The 25,659-nt window shown below is 34.4% G+C and overlaps 1 protein-coding gene across 1 annotated transcript in view; it reads left to right on the top strand.

Annotated features, from left to right (window-relative positions):
• PHIP (PHIP subunit of CUL4-Ring ligase complex) overlaps positions 1-25,659 on the top strand; it is a 135,957-nt gene that overhangs the window by 7,658 nt on the left and 102,640 nt on the right. The window contains exons 5-6 of the mRNA XM_090282685.1: positions 7,264-7,414; positions 7,511-7,609. Coding sequence (XP_090138811.1) covers positions 7,264-7,414; positions 7,511-7,609 — 250 coding nt within the window. The remainder of the gene's footprint in view (positions 1-7,263; positions 7,415-7,510; positions 7,610-25,659) is intronic.

The raw sequence follows: 25,659 nt of genomic DNA, 5'->3' as shown, positions 1-25,659 counted from the left end.
GTTTATTCACAGTTAATTAAGGGTCAATAGGCCCAAACAGGGTAGCTGAGTTGGTTAAAGCATCCTGCCAATACACCAAGGTGTTATCTCTAGTCAGGATGCATAAAAGAATCTTATCAGTGCATAAAGAAGTGGAACAGCAAATTGTTGTTCCTCTCTTTCTCTGCTTCTTCCTTCCCACTCTCTCTTTCTCTCTCTCTCATATCAATAAATATTTAAAAAAGAGTAAACAGCCCACCAAGATTAATTTTGACACCTATACTTCTGATTACAAAGAAATTAAAAGCATGTAAGAGTACTTCTGAAGATAGTCACCCAGCTTAGAAGATTTGACTTAAAAAATGGTATGAGTTCTAATAAGTTTATAATCATAAACCCTCTGTGACAATGAAGGGGGTTGGCTAAAGTTTTGAGCAGGAAATTGTAATTAATAAAAAATAACAGTTAACTTGAAATAATGAGACCTGGGTTTGATTACTATTCTAGATGTATAACCTTTGGACTTCAGTTTTCTTTGCCTGTGAAACGGGAGGAATACTTAACCTTATTTGTTTGTGAAGATAAATTTGGAGAATACTTGGCACAAAGTATTCCATGTATTTGTCTATGGGAAGATGCTATAGTAAAAGTGCTCAGAGAAAATGTAAACTTGCTTTAAAGATTATAGATATATTTTAACGTATACTTTAATAATGGGTAAGAGATTTATAATTATAGAAGTTTTGAGAAGTTTAGGGGGACTGGGTTTTAATAATAGGCCTATGGAGAGATTAAGTAGCAAATAGGTTTTTTAAATTTGTTTCTTATTTATATGCTAGAATAATCATAAAAATAAAAACTGTATTCCATTAAGCTGAGCTTTTAGTAATCAGAACTATATAGTAGAGAGCAAAAGCGACTAACCTTTCAGATCTGAAAAAATTGTGAGAAAACAGATGATACAATATGAAAAACTGACTTGAAGGACCAGTCAGGTTTTTTAGGAATGAAGAGCTTAGTCAAATCAGATCATACTAGTTCTGTTCATTAGGTGGATCTTATTATCATAGGGACTTCTTAATTATATTCTAGAGGAAAGACTGGTATTTAGGTCTCACAGGTAAATTAAATAATTGGAATTACAATAATACATTGACCTAGTTTCACTTGGAAAAGATAACCAATTCTTTCCCCCTGTTTGTCTTTAGAAAGAGTCCCCCCCGCCCCAACATGAAAGGTCATTATATAATATATAATGTGAAGTACAATTAAAGTAACAGCCAGCTCTAATGTCGGGTACTGTGATTAACTCCCAAGCTAGTGACAGCAGATGAGACCATTGAGACTGAGTAAATGCTTTTCCCAAATTCAGTGTGAGAGTTTAAACCTAGGCAGTTTGACTTTGGAGTCCTTAATCAAACTATTGACTTTTTCTTTAAAAGTTGATTAGGGAATTTCTTAATGACAATATATCTGGTGGAATGCAATGGCTTCCAGGTTCTTTATATTTTCTTTCACTGATAATACCTGCATTTTAACAATACCGTTTACTGATGAGAAAATTTTCTTGGCTATAGAGAACAGGTGTTTATATGAAATAGAATCCCAAGCAGAAGCAGACTGTTAGCCAAAGATGCAGGAAACTAAACCATTCAAAGAGCTCAGTTTCTTTTTTGGGGGTGTCTTTTCTTGCTACAATCTATATTTTCCAAAGATGATCCTGTTGTTCAAATTGTAATTGATAATTTGATAATTCTAGAAATATTTTATATATGAGTCTGAGAAAGGAGCGATACAAAAATATGATTTGTGCCAGGGTGGAGAAGGCATGAATAGAGTTGCCTCTGTTTTACAGAATTGTATTAACTCCTACTGCTGGAAAGGTTACTAGGACCAAGGATCATTCTTTAGATCTGAGTGGGTAAACTATGGCTGATGTGGGCAAATTGTGCAGAAGACCTGTTTTTACAAGGCTCCTGAGCTAAAGTTAATACGTTTTAAAGAGTTTTAATTTATATATACACACATACATATATTATATACATGTATATTATATACATGCTAATGTGACAGAAATAGTAGCCCCAAAGCCTAAAATATAATATTTACCATTTGACCCTGTACAGAATGTGCTTGCTGACCTCTGCTTCAGATAATGTAATATGATAAAAAGGGATACCTTTGTTTAAATCAGATTTTAACCATTAATTATGTACTGTTAACCAAAGATTGTTGTTACTATATCAAGTGATTCTAAATTGATATTGGAGGTGGGGCAGGGGTATGAGAAATTTGAAAAAGCTCTATAACTAGCCAACTGGTCTAGGAGTGAATCTCAGTGAGGTTGCATCAGGGTTTGCAACTATAAAGCAGGCTCTTGCATGTTAGTGGGAAAGGAGATGAAATGTTTATCGAAGGTGACATGCATTTTAATAAGTGGAGCACTACTGATAAGTGCATTAAAAATTTTTTTTAGTAGTAATAAATTTTTTAATATTAACTCTTCCATGTTACCTATTTATATCTCTCTTCCAACTTTGAGTTTAAAATTTTAATCTTAGAAATACTAAGAAAAGTAGGGTTGATCACATCGATTTTCTTTAGCCATTTGTTTTGTCACTATATCATTGTAGTAGTTTTATATTCTACTTCTATCCTTAGATTTTTAAGTGTTTCCCTTTACCTGTAGGAATTTATGCTTTTGTGCTAGTTTGTTTAGTAGTGAGAGGGAACTAGAAAACATTTCTTTTTTCTGGCTCAGTTTAAGGTCTGTTGCTCGATAGCGTGCTCGATAGCGTGCTCGATATTTGAGGCAATAGGTACTTTGAGGCTAGGCAGTATGAATGCGTAGCTCTGGAGTTGCACTGCTTCATTTGACTCTCATCTCTGCCATCCGCTAAACGCGTGTGACCTTTCAAGGTTTTATCTTTTTGCACCATAATTTCTTTATTAATGAGAATAATAATAGTACATAAACTTTAGTGTTGCTAAACTAATTAACTGAGCTTTTAACATGTAAAACTTACCACACCACAAGGGATAGCATTTAGTCTACAGCCATTATGTGTTAGCTCTGTTAATCATACTTAACTTTGTAATTTGGTCATACTTTTTATTTGCTGAATATCTATAAACAGATTGAAAGCAGCTCTGGTCATGGAAAGTAATGGGTGGGTAAATTAGATCAGAGGATATCAGGTTTTGTTTTGTTTTTAGCAAATAATAGTTATAAATAATTACTGAGAATCCAAATATAGATATTTTGGATAAGGAATTTTATTAGAATATCATTTCAAGTTTTCCTTTTAGTTTTACTCGCCTTTTAATTATTAGTATAAATAAATAAAACTATTCAAACTAAAAAGCTTAATATTAAAGATAAAGGTTCTTACTAATTTCAAAATTAAAAATTATGTATGGCCATAAATGAGCTATTTTAATTTTTTTAAATTTAGTTTTACATTTTAAATATTACCGTAGTGACATGGATTAATATTCATGAAGAATAATGTTTAGAGGAAGACAGTAGCAAAAGGTAATTTTTATTTATTTTTTAAAATATGTATTGTGTGTGTATGACACAGTTGGAACCATAAGTAGAAAGCATTAAATCAGTATACTTTTAAAAATATAATTGTAAGTCAGTGAGTATGTGCATTCAAGATAATACACTTAGACTAAATAGGGTAAAAGAAAACGAAGGAAGTTACCTTGGAGGGAAGATCTGAAGCACATAGAAGAGTTGTGTGGACAAGGGAATGTTGGGGAATGCTGAGTGCATCACATGGAAAAAGCCTGACAAAACAGAGGGCAGGTAAAGCACCTGAAAGACCATTGTGTCTAAACGTAAAGTGGGGCTGGAGGGTGTGGGCCTGGGAATGTGCCAGATAAAGCAGAGAAATAGGAATGAACCAGAAATGCATTTCAGGGTTTGTAGACTATGTTAATGACTTAATTCTCCAAAGAACAAGGAAAGCCTCTGGTGGTTTTAAGTAGGAGTGACTTGACCAGATACATGTCTGGGGAAGAGGATTCTAAGGTAAATAGAGAATAGATTTGAATGAGCTAGAGGGCATGAGTGGATGTGACAAAGGTGGGGTTTATTGCAAAGATGATTTGAAGTTGGGCTATTATGGTGAAGGAGAGAGGTCGATGAATTTAAGAATAGGAAGGAAAAATCAGACTTGATGAAACTGCTTGGATATTGGAAATGAGGTGGGATGGAGGAATGGGCAATGAAAAAAATTGACTTCTTAGTTTGAGGCTGGAATATGCTGTTGCCATTTACTACGGTGGAGAACATTTGGGGGGGTTGGCACCAGGATTATGAGTTCATTTTTACATACGTTGAGTTGAAGAGGCTTTGGGACTCCAAAGAGAGATGTCTTATAAGGAAGATTGATATATATAAGGAATGTCCAAGGAAGAGTATAGAGTGTGAAGAGAAGAGGTTCTGGAACTGGTTTCTGGGATCTCAGACCATAAGGAATTTCACCATTTAATGGCTAGATAGAAGAGAAGTCAGTGGTTTCTGCATATTTTCATGTGCTCATTGATCTAACAGTTTATTAAGCACTCGCCTCAAAGTGTTGCATTTTGATACTGGGTTGACAGGTAAACAAGGTCCAATTCCATGTCTTATGGACCAGTAAATTGGCAATTTTAGTATACTGCAGGGGTCTTATTAAACCCCCAAACAGGGCAAGATTGTGGTAGGGCCTATATGTGTGGTTTTTGAAGGGGAGAGAGAGAGAATCATAACTTTCATTTGATTCCCACTGAGGTCTGGGTATCAAAATTTATTAAGGACAGTTTATATGGTATGATAAGTACTACAAAGTACTGGGGGTGGGGAGCATAAAGGAATATTTTGGAAGGAGTATAATGTGCTATGGCAACGTAAAGGAAGGCAGCGATGGTCTAACAGGTCATGTAAAGCAGAAGCAGTAAGGCATAGGCTGAAACATGAAAGGGAATGAATGATACGTGGAGATGGGTGGGTAAAGATTAAATTTTAAGCAGAGTAATCAGCTTGTATAGTTTCAAAAGCCAGAAAGCATGAGGAGTTTAAGAACTGAAAATACTCTTCAACTTTAAAATGAAAGTTGATTTTGAAAAATTGTAACGTACTAAATCACCAAGGAAAGATTTAGTCAGAAAAAGTCTATGAAATTCTGCAGTAAGGATTTTCAAATTCTTTACCTAAAATGTATTTTGCAAGAAGACCCTAAAACAGAATCACAAAATTAACATTAATAAGTAATGAACTTTCTTGTTACAAGTAAAATTTTTATAAGGAAATTTTATGAATTTAAAGAAGTCACATTAAAGTAATTATTATATACCATTTTAGAACTGGAAGGGACTCTCTAAATATTTTAGATGTTTTCTTTTCAACTTTAAGCAAATAGGAAAAATCAGAGAAAAGTATAAATACAATTATAAAAATTCTTATTTTGGTATGTTTTCTTTTAAGTGCCTTTTCTATTTAGCTAATCATACTGAAGCAGATACTTGAAAAGTGTGCTTTGAGTCAAGATGATTGATACTACTAGGGAAAAAGGGAACCTGTAGTGAACAAATTTGGGAAATTGTGCATTAAACAAAATTAGGTAGTTTTATTTAGAGGTTTTTCAGAGGCTTTAATGTCATCGAGCTTTGTGAATCTCCAAAGCAGAGATGTAGTGTATGTATAATTTGTATTAGAACCTCTTTCCCAGAAGTATTTATTGACCATCCACTGTATGCCAGACTCCATACAGTTTTCAATTAGTTTATCAAAGTGTGACATTATGGCTCCATGTTGTTTCCATGACAAGAGTGTATTATGAGGAAAAAGTTAAGTAAGTTCCTCTTAATTAGCTTCAGCTTAGAAGGATGAATATTAGCTAAGTTTTTAGAAATACCATTCATGGTCTTCAGCACTTAAAGAGTATAACAGATACTACAAGATGGAATGAAATGGTTTATCCTTCACTTCTCCCCCAAATTAATCATATAAGGGATTCATACTAAAATTGCCATTACTAAATGAACTTGAGGAGCAATTCTCAAGCTTCATGGCCTCAGAACCCCTTTACATTAATAAAAATTATTGAAATTTCTTTGTTTACATGGATAATATTCTCATTTATCATGTAAAAATTAAATTTAAAAATGTTTTAAGTAGTCTAATAAAATCATTTCAGTATAACTAACTTTTTTATAAAATTTATTTTCTGAAACAATTTTGTGAGAATAATGTCATTGATTTTCATTTTGGGGAACATTTATTGTCTGGCTTAATAGGGACAGGTTCTTATCTGATTCTGCTTTTAATTCTGTTGTTATATCACATGTTATGTGTCTTCTGGAAAACACCATATACTAATGAGAAAATGAGTGTGAAAAAGCAGATAATGTCTTAACTCTTGGTAATTTTTGCCTGAGGAACCCCCAGGGGTTCCCAGAACACAATTTGAGAGCAGCTGAACTAGGGTATTATTTATGTACTACAGTGAGAAATTTTTAGTAACTTGATAATCTAAATATAAAGTGATGACATAGTATACTTTATTTTCTCTAATTTAATTCTCTTTAGATTATTATGCAATATTGTCTATTTACTAAAAAGACTTTAGGATAAGTAATAAAAATAATAGCATTTCATCATGTGTTTCTAAATGATAGCATAAATTAAGCGCTATTTGGAAGTTGTTCCAAAAATGCTCAAACTTTTTCTAGTAGGTAGGTTTATTTAGTAGTCATCAACATATGTTCAAATTAATAGTTAGAATTTGGCCGGCCTTTCTGTTAGGTTTAGGTAAATTATAAAACTCAGTATAGATGTTCTGTGTTTCTAAATTTTGTAATGAGAATGTGAATAATCAAGTTTTTAATCTTTGTAATATCAAGGATACAAAATATTAGATTGTATAGTTCGTTGATTTTTTGAAGTTTTTACAAATTAAAGTGTTAAACTGAAACATCATTTTAAGAATAATGCTGTATATATTTTCATCGTTCAGTATTTGCATTGACTAGCATCTGTTAATTTATAACCTGCTATATTTGGGTTACATTAATTCTTTAGCATTTAGTAATGGTTGGGTAGCTAACCTATTCTGTGAGTCAAGAATAAACATGAACTTTTTTATTTCACAGAATAAACATGGACTTTTCTCCCAAGTAAAACCAAGTGTTGACTAGCCAGAACACATTACTGTATTTTTTAAAGTATATTTTATTACTCTAAAGAACTATATCACTGTATTTAGTAAATATTTTATGTCTTTCACATAATAGGTGAAGTATTACAGACATTTAGCACCTGATCACTTGCTGCAGATATGTCATCGATTAGGACCTCTTCTTGAACAAGAAATTCCACAAAGTGTTCCTGGAGTACAAACTTTGTTAGGAGCTGGAAGACAGTCTTTGCTACGTACAAACAAAAGTATGAAAAGTTTCTAATAGCATTTAGACATTTTTTTTCTTCCTTTTTGTCTTTATGTCCTATCTTTGTATCCATAAAAATATATGTATTTAATAGGCTGCAAGCATGTTGTGTGGAAAGGATCTGCTCTGGCTGCATTGCATTGTGGAAGACCACCTGAGTCACCAATCAACTATGGTAGCCCACCCAGCATTGGTGAGTTGTTTAAGTTCATTACCACATTGTCAGTCTTTTGGTAAAGAGCTTTTGAAAATAAAACTGTTCGTTAGTTACTGTGAAATCAGAGAATTTCATATTTTGTGCATTAGCATTCCAAAAGAAAAAAGCTATCATATTTTTTTCATATATAAGTGATCTTAATAGTGAAGAAGTCATAATAATGTATATTTATGGATTATGTATATTGTAGCTAATATACACTGCTAATTCATTGGTATTTTATTTTTACAAAAGACTGTTAATAGTGATTTTTTTCAGCTGCATAAGACACTATGCTTCAAAAAAATTTAAAACATGCAGTACCTATTTAGTCAGGGGCACTGACTTCTTTTCCCATCAATTGTCAAATTAAAACAACAGCTAACACAGCAGTAGTTGTACAGTGTGAATGTCTGTATTGAACTATAAATATATAGGTCATATAATACTTAACGTCTTATTAGTCATGTTGCATAAGGCTGCATCTGGTTGGTTAATTCTTGCTATTAGAAATCCTTATATACAAGTATAGGCATCTGATTTTTAAAAAAGTCACTGTGAAACAGAAAGGGTAGGTAATTACTTTTATTGTAAGTCAATCAGTCAAAATTATACCTCTTTTTTTTTGTCAGATTGGCCAAAAATACAATATATTTTTTGGTGTGCCACAGAATTTTAGCAATTAGTTCATGTGTGCCATGAGATGAAAAAGTTTGAAGATCGCTGGTTTACTAACATGTCTGTTATTAGGTTGATATAATGGGCGACTGTATCATAATAAGGAATAGTCATAAGACTGAAAAACAAAAATAGTTTTATTTTTTAAAAAGCATAGTGGTTCGTTTGTTTATTTTGCCTTGAAAATTTCAAAGAAGGAAAGCTGACGGAGGTAGTTCTTCCTCTTGTAATGCCCTCTAGATTCATCCCTTTTAACTTACCAGGTCCTTGTCTTACCTGCACTCCTACACATCCTCCAAACTAGTCTATTCGTTTCTGATATCATCTCCTGCCTTCTTACATGTACTGTGTAACACTAGTATTCATCTTATTTAATTGTACTTTAGTCAAGTTGCTCTTATGATCAAGGTAGTGTAGAGAGGTTAGGATATTTTAATGGTGTTGTGCTTCCTCCACCACTTGTGAATTTTAGAGACCATCATATTTCTTTCTCCGCCTCCATCCTCCTATCTAGTCAGGAGTTATTCTTTCTCTGCCATCTATCCAAATCCTACCTTTTATTTATTTTTTTTCATTTTGTGGATACTTACTATACTAATCATCAATATTATTAGTTTTATATAACTTGCTTTATGTTTATCTACTATATCTTTTTTCATTATCTTACATTCAAATGTTTGTATCCTTCTGTTTTCCATATCTGTTAAAAATAGTATAGGAGTGGTTTTTGAAAAGAACAATGTGACTATCTTGGTGTGTTTTATCTGGGCATTTTGATCTCAATATAATTACTAATCACAGTTTGAGTTTAAATCTACTATCTTAACTATTGCTACTGGAAAGTAATCTCTTTTTACCTGTTTTTTTTTAAAGATTTTCTTGTTGGTTTTCTCTGGTTTGGTTGTGTCTTGGTGTCAATTCTTTTAAATTGATCTTGTGTGAGGTTTATTAGGCTTCTTGAATCTGTAGTGCCTTTTTTATTGTGTTAAAAATTTTTCAGTCACTATTTTTTAATGTCTGTCTTATTTCTCTGTCCTCTGGGACTCCAGTTGAACAGATGCTAGGTTTTTTTGACTTCTGTTATCCTGTTTTTTATAATTTACACCTATATTTTTGTCTCTGTGATGTATTCTGGATTGTTTTTTCTGACCTATTTTTCAAAGGTATTCTACCTGATCTTTTTCTACTGAGTAATTATGAATGATCTTTTTAAACAATTATTTCTATGTATAATATTATAATGAACAACTTATTTAAAAAAAAAAAAAAGAACCCGAAGGATTTGAGACACTAGAGTATATTTGCACTTAGAAAATTAACGTTGGGGTAGAATAGGCCCTTTTTTTGGGGGGGGGGGGAGAAGGGGAAGGTAAAATATTTTAAGAGTTTCTCCTGTAGGGAAAAGTTTATTCTCTTTGAAAACTTCAGATCAGTATTATAAAGGAAATATGTTGTTCTTTGAATGCCTTGTTAGGCAGCCCTGTGATGGACAGTGAAAGGGCAAGAATGGCTGATAGTAAGTAACTTTCCTCTTAATATTTGTTGTTATGACGAGTTAACTATGTTCCAGGCAGTATTCTAATGGTGTGTAGGAGGGACTGTAATTATTTTACAGAGAAAGAAATTGAGACATGGAGAGTTTTATGACTTGACCAAAGTTACACATTTAGTGAGTCATGAAGCCAGACTGACTCTATTATACTGTGTCTTATTTTCGGTAAGCTAAACTTTCAGATAGTTACCATTGGATACTCATGAAAATTGATATTAATCATATATGATCAGATCAGTAAATATTGCTGACATGGATATAGGGAATGTAACTATGACAAAAATATCTTGAGTTTTGTGTTCCAAAGGAGAAATGCTACTGGTATATTCAGGTAACAAAATTAATCAACGAGCAGGTAATTGTATCTTTCTGGAAGACTTATTTTTAGAACTTATTACAGATTTTATTTTTCCATTCATATTTTCAGGAAAATACTAGTTCTTTATATAAAAAAAATAAAGATCTTGTACTAGAACGCCGACTTTAAGTACTTTGTTGTATTTACATATATTTTTTGAAATGTCTAAGAAATAGCTGGATTGTCTAACCACTACACTCTACACTTGAAACTAACACAAAGTCATATTGAATGTAAAGTGTAATTGAAAAAACTAAAAAGGAAAGAAAAGCAGGACTAATCAAAACGACTTGACTACTCATTTTAGTCATAGTTTAATATCATGTCTGGTTAGTTTACTTGGTGACAGCCTTGAATGCCTTTGCTAAAAAATTATAACTAGGATGGTAGTGGAAAGAAAAATTCATCAAGCTTTTTGACATATTAGTTTGCATAGTGATAGAGTGTATAATTTCATGTTATCACAGTATGGGTCAGAAGACAATTATAAAATATGAACTTATATAGAACTGACTTTTCTTTTGTTGATTTACTCTGCCATTTTCTGTCTGGCTACCTTTAAAGATTTTCTTTGTTCTATATTGTTGGTAAATGTGATATACCAAGTGTCAGTGGTAGTAACAAAAAAAGCCCTTAACATTTTAGCTTTTCTTAACATATACAGTAGATTTAAATATTTACTATAGTTCCAATTGGAATATAGGGATTTTTTTTTTAAGTTTTAAATTTTTGAATAGAAATCATTTACCAAAAAGTTGCACAGATAAGTTCAAAGAGCTCCTATTTACCCCTTATTCATTTTTCCCTAATGTTATAATCTGGTACATTTCTCAAAACTGCTTAAAACCAACATCGGTACATTATTATTAGCTAAGCACCAGACCTTATTCATATCTCACCAAGTTTTTCCACTAATTATATTTTCTTGTTCGAGGATTTTCAGTCCAGTATACCATACAACACTTAAGGTTTATTCATTTTCACTGAACTTCTTGATGTAACTCAGGTGATCATTTAAGATCAGTGTGGTGGTAAATTGGATTTTCCTTTCTTAGCTTTTTTCCAAACTATTTGCAAACTGTTGGACCTCTCTATTTGAATATCTCACATTTGCCTCAAACTTTGAAATGTCTAAAATAGAACTTTTGATCCTCCGAAACTTATTCTAAGCCTAGGAGTCATTTTATTTTAGACTTCTTACTCATTTTTTGAGTCTTTAGTAAGTAAAATCAATATACTCTGTTCTAGTCTCTTGAATCTGTTTTCCATTACCATTTCCATGGCAACATATGAGGCTTTGGTACTTCGTGCCTGGAGCTCTAAATATTGAGTCCCTACCTTTTATCTGGCAGTGATATATATATTCCTTTTAGAGTTGCAGGATAAACGAGGGCAGGTCTCTGTTCTCCTAGAACTTACAGGCTGCATGATTCTCTTTCCCCAATCTTATTCCTGTATTAAGCTCCACCAGGGTTTCTAAATCAAAGTTTTTTAACCCTGACACTGTTTACATTCTTTGTCCTGTGCATTATAGGATGTTTATCAGCATCCCTGCTTGTACCCAGTAAATGTTAGTAGCAAACCACTTGCTCCCATACTGCCTCCGCAATTGTGACAATCAAAAATGTCTCCAGAGATTCCCAAAGTCTCTGGTGTAAAATTGCTTCCAGTCGAAAACCACTGCTCTAAATTTTTAAAAATGCATTTGTAGATAGTCTCAGCCCTGTAATGTGGCTTGTAAAACTTTTGTCTACTTTTTCTAACCTGTATTTTGAGCTTTAGCTTTGTACAACTCCTTGGCAGTTCTTAGAATCAGCCAAATTCTCTTTTCATCCTGTTTTCTCTGTACATGTTTTATTTTTTGGGTTGGCCAACAAGTCCGTTTAGTTTTTTCCATAAAATAAGACACATTTTTCATTTTCACTGATAACTCTTAATTTCGATATTTTGAGTATGCCTGCTATCTTCTGTTATTGGCTTCTAGTAGGTAGAGGCCAGGGGTACTGCTAAAAATCTTCTGATGCATAAGACAGCCCCACTGCAAAGAATTATTTGGCCAAAACATCAGTAGTACCAAGAAACTTCCCAGAACACTTCTGAAACGTTGAATCATCACAACACCTTCTCCATACACCGTACAAATCTCTTTTTGTGTGTGTTTCAGTTGCATTTTTTTATGTTTCTTTAAATAATAAAGCATAATATGCCAAAAATGTTACATACTTTTTCCATATTCAGTATTAAAATGGCTGCACAAAAATTCATCAGTTTTGATGAGGTTTTTTTTTTAAAATGCATGCTGATATGACATGTCATAATGCAATAACAAAATTGTTTATAATGAAGTTAAAGACCAACTAAGTGCTACTAGAGCCATTGTATGAAAAAACTAAGCATACCTTTTGGCCAACCAAATATTTCTGCAATGCCCCCCCCACCTTTTTTTTTTTCTGTTCATCCTTTAAAAATTAAATGTTACTGGGTGGAATTAAGTGCTTATAGTTTACCTCTAGTACTGTATAGCTTTTATCATACATTTGTGGCTATTTATTTACCTTTGTTTTTGGTACTATACTTTTAGATCCTGGAGAATAGAGATGGTCTTTTATTGCTCTATAGAGTCTCAGTTCCTCAGCATTAGTAAGTATTAAATGAAAAGGCAGTAGGTAATTGATGTAATTGATGAGAAGTTTAGAAGTGGGTAAGGGTAAAACATAGAATAAATGGTTGGAAGAAGAGAGAGATTTGGTCCAAGGAAACCCAGAACCTGATTTTTGGAAAATCAAGGTTTATTTGTGAACTGGGTTGTCAGTTAATTACACTTGGAATATTAGAACCCATACCTGTACAATTTAAGAAGCAACTCTTGAGCTTATTTCAGCGCTTTCTTGTATTGTTTTATTTTATTGCCTGCTTATAAATCCTATCCTGACCACTTTGTACTTTTTAGTACATGATATAAATTGTGAAAATTGAACTGGAATTTATTCTTAGGACAAGAATCGAAGTGGTCAGTTGCATTCCCGCCCTCTAGAATCCCCTTTAATAATGTTTACTTTCAAAGGTATTAACAAATGTCTAGTATTGTGCTTTCTCCAACCTCCTTACCCATATTGTGCCCATTTGCAGATATAATTTACTTTTTGTTTGCCCACAATAATAACCCCACTTCAGTAATAAATGGCATGGGTTAGGGAAGACCAGGACATAAGACGCTTAGATACATTAAAGTTAAATGTGGAGATTTGTTTAATGCATGTTTATCTTATGGAAATGATTGTAATAAATGAAAGCAGTTTTCTGTGAATTGCCTTGTTTGTATTTTTATTACGTTTACTGTATTATCAAAGTAAACTTTTTACCTCTAGGTTATACATGTCTGATCTTTTTTGTCATTTTGCCTAGTTACTTCAATATCTTTGTTTTATTTGTTGCTTCTGCAGCAGGGTTTCAGTCTGGTTGGCTGGGGATAAAAAGGAGTAATGTGTGAGTATTAGGAAGCTGCTTTGCCTTGAAAAATAGCTTCTACACAAACATCCTGTTAATAACAAGCTGATACATTAAAAGAGGTCTTATATCTTGTCTACCTTTATATAATTTTCTCCAAGAAAACTGGTTTGAACGAAGGGCCACAAGGATTCACTAACAATTAGGTTATAAATCTTGACTGTTTTAGTGGAGATGTGTGGCCTTAGGCAAATTATTTTTCGGCCCTTCAACTTCTTCATCTCTAAAATGGGGAAAATAATGTACCAAATCTGGTTATTTGGAGACCTAAATGAGATAGTGAAGTGAGGCACAAAGTATATGACAAAGAAATGTTATTTCTGCCTGTTCTTTCTGTAATTATCATTTAATGAATTATTTAGCTAATAATTTTTTTTGAAGAGTACTCTTTCAAAGAGAAAGTTGTTTTCTCATTTTCATTGTTATATTTTGCCATATTTCCAATATTGTATTAGATTTATTTGGCAATTGCTAATATATCTGGCACTGCTAGGGTCTAGAGTGACAGGGTTAATTTGCCTCATATGACTGTATTTCTAACTAGTTAGAAAGATTGTTGTGTATTATAAATCTGTAAGATATAACATATGTAATTTAACACTTGACATTATTCAGTAAAGTATAAGATTATAGGTTTCTTTGCTGTTTATTTATACTTTTCCTTAATATTCTCAATTAATTTTGTAGCTTTTCTACATCAGTACATACTTCATCCTTAGATGTCTACTCATCAGTTATTTAAATGTATTTATTTTAACCTATTATTTTCTCAGTAACCCTTTTTTCTTTCAGAATTTATTTTCTTTTACCCTTTTATTCTGCTTTTCTAGTCTTACAGTTTTATGATTTGTATTGTTATACAATCATTTCTGATTTAGCTATGTGTTTTTTAATTGATCCCTTGAATGATACTCAGTTATTTACCTTTTTTTTCCTACTATGCAACTAGGGACTGGAGGAGAGAGATTGTTTTATTGCTCTTTATAGATTCAACTCCTTAGCATTAGTAAATATTAAATGAATAGGTGATAGGTGATTGATGAACTAGGTTGATTAAGAGAAGTTCCAAATGATATTCATATATTCATTTGACACAGGTGGTTTTTTTCCTAACTCTGTTTTTGCTCTCCTGGCCCCACTGCTTCTTTTTCTGCCCCTTAAGAACAGGTAGTTGTGAGAGACTTCTAAGATGTTTCTGAGATGTGTTTTTGATTTATTTATTTTTAATCCTTGTCAGAAGATGTATTTTTATTGATTTTAGAAAGGGCAGGGAGGAATGGAGGGGCGAGAGAGAGAGACAGAGACAGATAGACACATCAATGGGTTGCCTCTCCCACGCACCCTGATTGGGGATTGAACTCACAACCTAGCTATGTGCCCTGACCAAGGATTGCACCTGTAACCTTTTGGTGCACAGGTTGATGCTCTAGCCAACTGAGCCACCCAGCCAGGTTGTGTTTTTGATTTTAAGGTAAATAAAGCTAATGTTCATTATGCCAAAATGCCAAATAACATAAAAGACATTATTTATATTTTTTTCTTTTGCTTAAAATTCTTTTCAAATTATGATTGATCATAAAAAGGGGACACTTTGAAGATTGACAGTTTCTTTAGGTGAGTTTAAATTTTTGCTCTTACAGCTGTGTTCTATTTTCTTTTTTAAATAACAAAATGAAATTTGTTTTGAGGCATCCCCCTCACACGCATCATGTGATGTCTTACAAGCAATTCCAGTAGAAATTAGGAATCCTTAGCCATTTCCCTTTTTAGTTTGTGTCATATGTTTTTCCAGACTGATTATTGGGTTTGATGTTGAGTTTCATATCTGTAAGTAAGCATATTTTCCTCATAAAGTTTTTGACTTTTTAATTTTAATTTCTTCAGGTAAGCTTTGACATTAAGGATTGAACATCTTCCTAGACATTGAAATTGGGAAGTTCGTGATCATGCTAAGTAGTTATTTATATAAACAGCTAAGTAATTTGTTCTGATCCTTAACAAAGATACAGGGGAAAAATGATTTCCCACAAAAATCTTTTTTAAAAGTAAAGACAACTCTGTTCAGTGAGATATACTTTTACAAGATGTAAGGATTTGATTATTTAAGGATAGTCAGTATAGAAATTAGTATAAAATATTTTTGAGTTTACAAACATTTTGTTTCATTTGCTTTTCATAACAACTCTGCAAAGTACCCCCACTTTCATTAATGAGGAAATAAACTTACTTGAAGTAACTAAAACTCACTTATATCCCTGGTTATTTTGTCTCTGATCTTAGGCATTTATATAGCATCTTTTTGCCTTCTGAAATTCTTTGTGCATTAGTCTTATACCACCTGTGTCCATTTGTAGGAATGCCTTGGAGATATTGTGCGTTCAGTTTCAGACCACTGCAGTAGAACAACTGTCGCAATACAGCGAGTCATAATCTTTTTTGCTGGTAGAAGGTCTCCCCATCAATTTGTAAAAATCACAACATCTAAAATGCAATAAAGCAAAGCACAATAAAATGTGGTATACCTGTATTGATTTGGATATAAGAGCCATTTGCCTGAGAATCTGAGCTATAGGAACAATAACACGATACATTTTTTCTTTCAGATTTATCTTCAGTTCCTTGATAAAGCGTTAAGAATCTTGTTGGCAAAATGATTAGTTTTTTCTAAAATGAAAATTTTTTGGAAACCTCCAGTTTCTTCTGCAGAATCAGCTTTTGTTTTTAGTTATATCCCTTCTGAGCTATTCTCATGGAAGTCGAGATAAAACTGCAATTACCTTAAAACTGTCTTTATTTCTTCCTACAAGCCTTCAACTTACTGTCCTTGGGAAATAGTCCAAAATTCTTGACCATACTCAAGAAATTATTCCATAGTGTGCCCTCTATAGTCTCAGTCTCTTATTTTAACATTTATCTCTCTGTGCTCTGTATGTTAACCATACTCAGCTTTCTTAGTTTGCTTGAATGCTATGTTCTTTTCAGCCTCAAACCATTGCACGTTCTTTTTCTGACCTAGAATATGCTTCCCTCCCACTAACATTCTTTTGCTGTTCATTTTTCAGTAAAAAATGGCTGAACTCTTGCCCTGACTGGTGTGGCTCTCAGTTAGTTAGGCATTGTCCCTCAAAGTGAAAGGTCACCATTTCGATTCCCGGTCAGGGCACATGCCTGAGTTTCGAGATTGGTCCCTCGTGGGGGTGTGTACAGGAAGCAACGGACTGATATTTCATTCCTTCTCTTTCTCCCTCCCTTTTCCTCTAAAAACAAATAAAGTATTTTAAAAAAAGGATGAACTTTTTCAGTTTAAATTCAGTTTTTCAGAGAAGTCCATCCTGATTCCCTGATAACCTTTTCCGCCCTAATCTTTAGGACCCTGTACTATATATTTTAAAATTTTCTTATACCTTTTATTAAGTCCTAGCTTCATGTATATCTTTCCTGCTAGACTACACTCTCCAAAAACGTAAATACTTTGTCTTTATTTTTTTCTGTTATGTCCCTTAGACCATACTTGGCCCAAATAGATACTCTGTAAATGTTTATAGACTCAAAATTGAATGATTAAAATATTTGACATAAAACAAAACTGTATAGTTGTTAAAAATAAATGTTTATTAAAAGAACTATAAAATACATAATACATTTAAAACTGAATATTATAATACCATTGTATTATTATTATTTTTTTGAAGTAGCATCAGACTAGTTTCCAAAGAAGAAAAGAGGAGGCAGAAAAATACAAATCAAGTAATTATACAATTTTAGTAAATTACAATTCTAGTAATTGTAACATCTGTTTTGTTTTCAGTGCTTGTTACGTACTTGGTTCATGGTATTTTTTTGCTTAACTCTTGCAGTCATCATTGCTTCCTGGATTTTATTTCAGTTAGTATTTGTGTTTTCCTTTTCAGACATTATTTATCTTTGTGATATATGCTAAATCTTAAAAACATGGTATCTTTAAAACAGGAGATAAAACTAAACATCAAAATTGACTATGGAAAGATTTGGAGGATAGCTACTGTGCATGGTAATTTTGTTAGTTACAGTAGTAAAATGAGAGACACTCTTGTGGGCATTGTGTTGCCGAGGTGATTATTTCCCTTTACTCTTCATTCTCATATGCCTTCCTTATTCCTTTTTTTTTTTTTTGAAATACCAACAGCTGATTACAGGAGTATCCTTTGGATGTTACAACCCCTTCTATTCTAACTAAAGTTGGGACTTTTGTTTATTATGGTTATTTAGGTTATAGTTAGGTTATTTATTTGTCTTGTTCTTGTGTTGGTCAGTTGTTATTGGTGCAGCATGATATAGAGATCAGATGGTGCTGTAGAAATAAATTAACCTGTTTTGAATTATTTCCCAGATTATCTCTGGCAAGTAACTTCAGAAAGATTATTGTGACAAGCTTTTCAAGTGTGTCTTTATGGTGTATTAGATGTTAAAAATACCCTGGCTGGTTTGGCTCAGTGGATTGAGCGTCGGCCTGCGAGCTAAGTGTCGCTGGTTCGATCTTCCAGTCAGGGCACATCAGAGAAGGAAAACTCTGACTCCAAAAAACCTCCGCTGCCTTGCAGCATACCTCTTCAGGGGAAAGGCTAAGGGAGTAAACCCCGACAGAAAATCCGGAGCCGGAGTCCCTAAAGCGGTTTGACGTTGTAGTCAACACCGGCAACTCCTGTGGCGCACCTGAAGCCAAGCTGTATTGACTCCGTCTTTCCCTTGGATCCTTCAGCTGCGAAGAGAGGGGGGGGTCTGCTGCATGGGCAACAGCAGACCCTCCATATCACCCTGCCCAGGCTCTGTAGCTTCATCGCAAGATGTCGATTCAACACGGGAGGAGACAGATACCGTGTCACTCCCGAGTCGGACTGCACAGCCATTCTCGACGGTGCAGATAGACTCTTAAGAAGCTACACCATCGTCTCTCGAGACGGACGGCTGCCGACGAGATGTTAAAAATTCCTTCTTATATGATTCCTTCCCAAATAAAATTGAACTTATACTATCTTTGATGTATTAGAAGAAACAAAACTTATAAGCAAAATTGATGGCTCTTTGTATTCTTTTATGGCTTTCAAATCAAACTAGATGTGATTTCTTTGTAGCATGTCATTCAACCCACAGTCAAATAGGCAGTGGTTATTCTCTGCAATGTATATACATTCGGATACTTTAATATACCTTAGTTTTTAGGTTTTCCTTTTTAAGATTGAATGAACTTAAATTCTTTGCATCTTTATTTGTGGGCCTATTTTTATCAGTATTTAATTTTAAATTAATCTCTTTAGACAATTTAGGTTTTTCATATTGTTATTTTGTGTCCCTTGAGGTAGATTGAGCTATACTTTATATAGTTAAAAAATTAATCAGAATGAATTAATGCTCAGTGGAGAAAACTTGGAAAAACAGACAACAGCTCAAACATCAGTCAGTCTCACTAGTTATCTGCTATTAATACATTGGTATGTTTCCTTTCAGTCTTTTTTCCTAATATTTGTCTTATCTAGCCAGCATGGAGTGTGTGCGCTCCTGGGCTTTGTCTCTGGGAAAGTTACATTTTGTCTTCCAGTTTTCTTGTAGGTTAGGAATATTAACTTATTGGGAACAATGGTAGGGCCTACTTTAAAAGATGGGCAAGGATTAAGTAAGAATATATGTAAAGCACCTTGAACAGTGCTTGGCAAGTGACAAGAATTGAGTGTATATATTAGTCATTATACTGGGGAACACAATTTTCATTGAGTTAGATCTGACACTTGGTTTTGACCAACTTTTGGCATCTGAATCCAAAAAATGACCCCAGTTTTTCTTTTATCATGTCAACTTTTTAAGGTATAGGATACCCTCCCTTTGTCCCAGAAATCATACAAAATGTACATACAGAGGAAAATAAAGAAAAAGTTACCTGAATATACTGTTTATATAGAGTTATTTTATTCATATAAAGGCTATATATTGTTTCTGTAAGTCAAATTGTGTACACGTAGTAAAGTTCTGCTACCAAACACACATATTAAGGTATTTTATCTTTTCAAACGACAGGCTAGGAAATGCCAAAATGAGATACTTGAAACAGTCTCCTTCAGTTGGCAAAACTTTAACAGATTGCTTCATGAGACCCAGTTTTATGTGCAGAGGTGGGAATATAATGTTCTTTCTGTCAACAAGTGGCTCATGTGGAATGTTTGGATTGCCAGGTTTGAGGTCAGATCTTGGAGGCCAATTCGACTCCACCCAATGCTTCTCACAAGCTCTGCTGTTCCACATACGCAGAACACAGGGATACTTGGTGTATCCACATTGTTGACCAAGAAGGAAGCAGACCATTTAAGAAAAAAAAATTTTTTTATTGTTTTTCAATTACAGTTGTCCCATTTCCCCCCCATTGCTCCTCCCCTGCCCACATCCCACCCTTTCTCCCACAGTCATATCCCACCCCGTTGTCCGTATCTATGAGTCATTTATACATGTTCTTTCACTGGACCCTTCCCTTATCCCCCTTCTCTCTACCCCCTCCCCCCGATAACCGTTATTCTGTTCCTTGTTCTATTTTGTTCATTTGTTTGTGTTGTTCCTTAATCTCCTGTATTAGGTGATATCATGGTATTTTTCTCTCATGGCCTCACTTATTTCACTAAGTATAATTCTCTCTAGTTCCATCCATGTTGTCACAAATGATAGGAGTTCCTTCTTTCTTTCGGAAGCAGACCATTTTAAGGTCAACACAGATGCTCCAATTGTGCTTGTGATACTGCAGCAGATCAGTGACTCTCTTTATGTCTTCATATTCTTAATGAAAACAAACTGAATGGCCAATCAGGACTGCACCAAATACATTGCCCTTGTGGAGTAGGACACACTTCAAGCTCTGCTTTGAGCTATCGGTGAACAGTCACCATTCAGTTGTGTTCTAGATTGGAATTCCCAATTCCTCCATTAAACCATGTATGTGATGGCAATACACAAAGCCACCGTAACTTCAAAAGTACTGCAGAAATGCACTTTCTCTTGATCGAAAGTAGGATGCCTTTGCTCATTTTTCAAGGAAGTTTTTCTCCTGCAGTCTTGATGCTAGGAGTTCTGAAGCCTTTTTGAATAGTCCCAAATCTTGTGCCAAATCATTCAACTCATGCTGATCAAATCCCTTATGAACTGCGTCATCTTCAGTTTCAAAATCTTCATTGTTGCTGTCACTTAGTTCATCACCATACTCCTGTTTTTTGAAAGAAGGTAGTTCAGTGAAAACTGGCACTGGGATTTCAGCTGATTGAGGCGCTGGGTGTATAGCTGATGGTAGACTAGGATACTCTATTTTACATTTATTTTTCTTGTTCTATCCTGACAATTTTACTATACAAAAGTAATAGTCACTTGAATGATCTGTGGGCTCTCGCCAAACCATAGGTATACCAAATGGCAATTTATCATGTGTTCCCTTCGTCTACATCTATAAACTCTCGACACTGCTTGCACACCTTATGAGGGGCCTAAGACTTATCTTGATCACTAAGTTTTACTTTAAAATGTGCAAAAAAGGCTTGCCTGACAAATGTACTGATGTTTGTCCTTTGACTGGGAATGGTGAAACTGCCACAGATAGAACAAATCAGGGTTGTATAAGCACTTACGACGAGAAATAGCAGAGGCAGACATGATCTGGAGGAAAGGAAATAAGTATGTATGTAAATAAAAAAAATAAATTCTGCTAACTCCTTGTATACGGACAAGAATTCACACTACACTTCGGAATACGATTTACTCTATAGAGTGGCACACAACCTCTCACCACACTGTCTCATGTAACTGAATAGCCTAGACAAGTATGAACCTGTCGCTGGTCTCCAAGGTCATCCCTCACCCCTCCCCACTTGAGAGAGGTTTGCTCTCAGCCAGGAGGAGAGCACTAGTGCTTCCCTCGATCCAGGCTTGATCCAGTCTAGAGTGGTCGCATTAAGAGAAGCTGTAAAGAAAAAAACTTGACGTGATAGAAGAAAACTAACTGCAGTTTTGAAATCAGCATGCCTATTTAAGTCTAAAACAGCTGAAAAACTGAACTCACCAGGAATTATGTTAAAAATTGTTCCCCTGTGTTATTTTCTAAACCTGCAGCACATCATAGTCATGTTCTATAGCCTTTTTTCTCCCCACATAGTGTATTATATTTTGACATTTACTACATTGTTAATTCCAACAGATAAGCCTTTTTCTACCATCAGATGCTTGAAGTCTTCCTAGTAAGAACCTCTTTCTAGCTCTAAGACCTGGTGACTACTCTTCATAGCCATTTTCTCAAGGTATTTGACTCCTGGTTTTATCATAACTTCTCTTTTAGTGAATTTTATAGCTATTTTTGACCCCCACAGGCATTTCTTCTTTTAATTAGAATATTTTTGTGGTTATTTAAAATAAAATTTTATGCCTTATCAAATACCGCACAATATATTTGTCTGATAGAAATTCTGAAATCACCAACATCATATATATATTAGACAACTTTTTGAACTTGGAATGAACTTGGATGGTCATTTTTATTTAGTATTACCTAGTCATGGATATAGCATTATTTTATTGGGAAAACTGTAGTCCACATTTCATATCTGTGGATTTCAAAACCAGGGGTTCAATCAACCACAGCTCAAAAATATTTGAATAATAATGTTACGTTGCTGATATGTACTATGTAGTTAGGCCTGTGATGGTTGCATCTGTAGTGAACATCAATAGACCTTTATTTTTTTGTCATTACTTACTAAGCAATACATAATTATTTCCATAGCATTTCCACTGTATTTGGTATAAGTAACATAGAGATAATTTAGAATAAACTGGAGGGTATTTGTAGGTTATATATATATGCAAATACTATGCCACTTTAGATAAGGGTCTTGAGTTTCTTTAGGGACTATCCTAGAAGACCCTAAAGGGTGTAAATTAGTTTGGAATTATTTTTACGTGGTCTTACTTACATGTTTATCATTATTTTTTTTTACAGTTCAGTTTTATAGGTTTCCTAACTTGTTTTATAGGTATGAGTTATTAATCTTACATTTTGAAAGCCTTTATTAACACAGATTGTGGAGATTAAAATTAAACCAAGGTACTGATTATCCAGAATTTATTCTTTTGTACTTTAATTTAGGAATTTTTCAGTGTTATTGATTGTAAGTTAAAAGTACTTCTATATTTTATTTTCAGACATTCTGGGAGTTTTTCAAGTCCTTTCTTTAACTAGAACCACAGAATAAAATTAGAGTATAGTGCCGCTTGGGTTGAATAAAAATCAGTTAAAATACTATTAGTAAAAGTTAAAAAAGAATTACCAAAAAACCTCTACATTTTCGTTAATTCATAGTAACTTAAAACTTTTTCAGCTCATCTTTTTAAAGAATGGTTAATTTTGACCTTGGATAATTTATTGCAATTGTGCCATGTGTCCTTGTCCATTTTACTTAGCAGGAGGAGAAAAAATTTTAGAAGGAGATGGTGGTATTTCTTCTTCAGTTATTTCTTTTTTTTTATGTTATTTAAAAAAATTGTTTTAATATGCTTTATTGATTATGCTCTTACAGTTGTCCCAATTTCCTTTCCCTTTGTTCCCCTCCACCCAGTGATATTCCTCCCTCCAGTTGTCCCCCCACCCTTAGTCTGTGCCCATTAGTTGTGCATATAGTTCTTCTCAACATCTTCCTATCTACTCCACTCCCTCCTACTATGCTTCTTAATTCCTGTACCATCTCCCTCCCTTTCCCCCTTCCCGCTCCCCACTGACCACCCCCCATAATGTTTCCCATACCTATAATTCTTTTCTCACTCTCGTTTCCTACTTAGTTTGCCTTTGTTTCGGTTCCCTAGCTTCTGTTGTTGGTTGTTGTGATACAGTTTTTGTTTTAATTTTCATAGTTTTGATCCTCTTTCTCCTAAACAAGTCCCTTTCACATTTCATATAACAGTGTTTGGGATCTGATTAATTCCTTCAGTTTTACTTTGTCCTGGAAGCACTTTCTCTGCCCTTCTATTATGAATGACAGCTTCACTGGATAGAGTAATCATGGTTGTAGGTTTTTGCTTTTTATTACTTGAATATTTCTTGCCAGTCCCTTCTTGCCTACAGAGTTTCTTTTGAGAAATCAGCTTACTGTCTTATAGGGGCCCCTTTGTATGTAATTCTCTTCTTCTCTCTTGCTGCTTTTAAGATTCTCTCTTTCTCCTTAATTTTTGACATTTTGATTATAATGTGTCTTGGTGTGGTTCTCCCTGAGTCCAGTTGTTTTAGAACTCTCTGTGCTTCCTGGGCTTGTAAGTCTATTTCCTTCCCCAAGTTAGGGAAGTTCTGCTTCATTGTTTTTTCACATAATTTTTCCATTTCTAGTTCTCCTTCTTCACCTTCTGGCAACCCTATGATTTGGATGTTGGCCCTCTTATAGCTGTCCGATAAGTTTCTGAGCCTTTCCTCATTTTCCTCATTTCTCGTTTCCTCTTTCTGCACTGGTTGACTGTCCTTCCCTATGTTCCGATTTGTGGATTTGATTCCTGGTTTTCTTGCCCTCAGCACTAGTTTCGTATGTGTTTTTGTTCATTTCAGTAGGACTAGCCTTCATTCCTTCCCTGTGTTGTTTAAGATCTGCTGTTAGGTCTGTAAGCACTTTTATAAGCAGAGCTCTGAACTGAGCCTCAGAAAGAGTATCTATCTGCTGGTCTGATAAGTCATATATTTGCTGTCTGGTCAACTGCGTCACTGGGATCTCTATCATGATCTGTGCTGTCCTTAGCAGTTTCGTGTTTACTTTTGCTTCCTGGGCAGGGCTTTCACACTTCCTATGCTATAGGGGGCGGAGCCCTGTGCACTTGTCACAACTGGGCAGGGTCCAGTATGGATTTCTGCCATTCAGTCTCCGCTGAGAGACCGGGAGCCTCCTCCTCCGTCCCCATCCCCACCGGGCCTCACAGTCCAAGGCAATGGGGGTCTGCCTTCCCCGGCTTTGGAATCACAAGCTGACTGGTCTGGTCTGCAGCCGGGGGTGCTCCCCAGGTGCTTCTCGTCTCCCCTTAAATACAGGTGTCTGTGCTTACCATTGTCCTGCCGCCATCATTGCTGCTGCCGCGGACAGCACAGCTTAACCTCTCCTCCCTGGCTTCACCCCTCCTTCCTGTCCCGATGAGCACCACTTCCTTGTAACTTCATACATTGGACTTCCATTTATTTTCTGGAACTTCTGGTTATTGCTGGTTTTGCGGTAGTTGTATTCCTTCTTAGTTGTGGTAGGAGACGGAGCGTGTCAGTCTAGGCCTCCATCTTGGCCTGAAATCTCCTGTCTTCAGTTATTTCTTATTTGCAGAGATTTTATTATATATTTTTGTAATGTCCTAAAATAAGTAGTTACTATCGTTCTTGCAGATGCACTTTTCTAGCAGTTACCCATTCCCCCCAAAACTTGGTTCAAATGTTACATATAGTGAAGAAAAACTAGGGTAACTTAATTTTTTTCTAAAATCATCTGCATTGAAAACTTGGTCCCAGCTACAGGAAGAAAGCATCAGGTTCCTGGATAGGAAGATGTCACTTTTTTTATAAGTAGATGAAATTAAAGTTATATTTCCAACAAATTAATTTTTTAAAAACTCAAGTGATCCTCAAATTAGATAATAAATAATCAAGACTAAGACATTTGAAAATGGACTGATAATGAAGAATAGTAGCCTGATAAATATTAACATCATTAAGTATAAAATTAAAATTTTAGTATTTGCATATAAATAGACATGTTGTCAATGACCTGACACAAAAAAACGTATATAAAGGACTTCTGGTTAAGATGGAGGCATAGGTAGACATGCCTTGCCTCCTTGTGCAACCATAGAAAGAATTACAACCAGATCTCAAAAATAAATAACCGGAACTGTCAGGAAATTGAGCTATATGGAAGTCAGACAACCAAGGATTTAAAG

This window comes from Furipterus horrens, unplaced genomic scaffold (genome assembly GCF_987537825.1).
Source record: "Furipterus horrens unplaced genomic scaffold, mFurHor1.1.pri manual_scaffold_6, whole genome shotgun sequence".
NCBI classification, from domain to species: domain Eukaryota; kingdom Metazoa; phylum Chordata; class Mammalia; order Chiroptera; family Furipteridae; genus Furipterus; species Furipterus horrens.
Note: the sequence above shows the minus strand (reverse complement) of the source record. Positions and strands in the feature narration are given on the sequence as shown.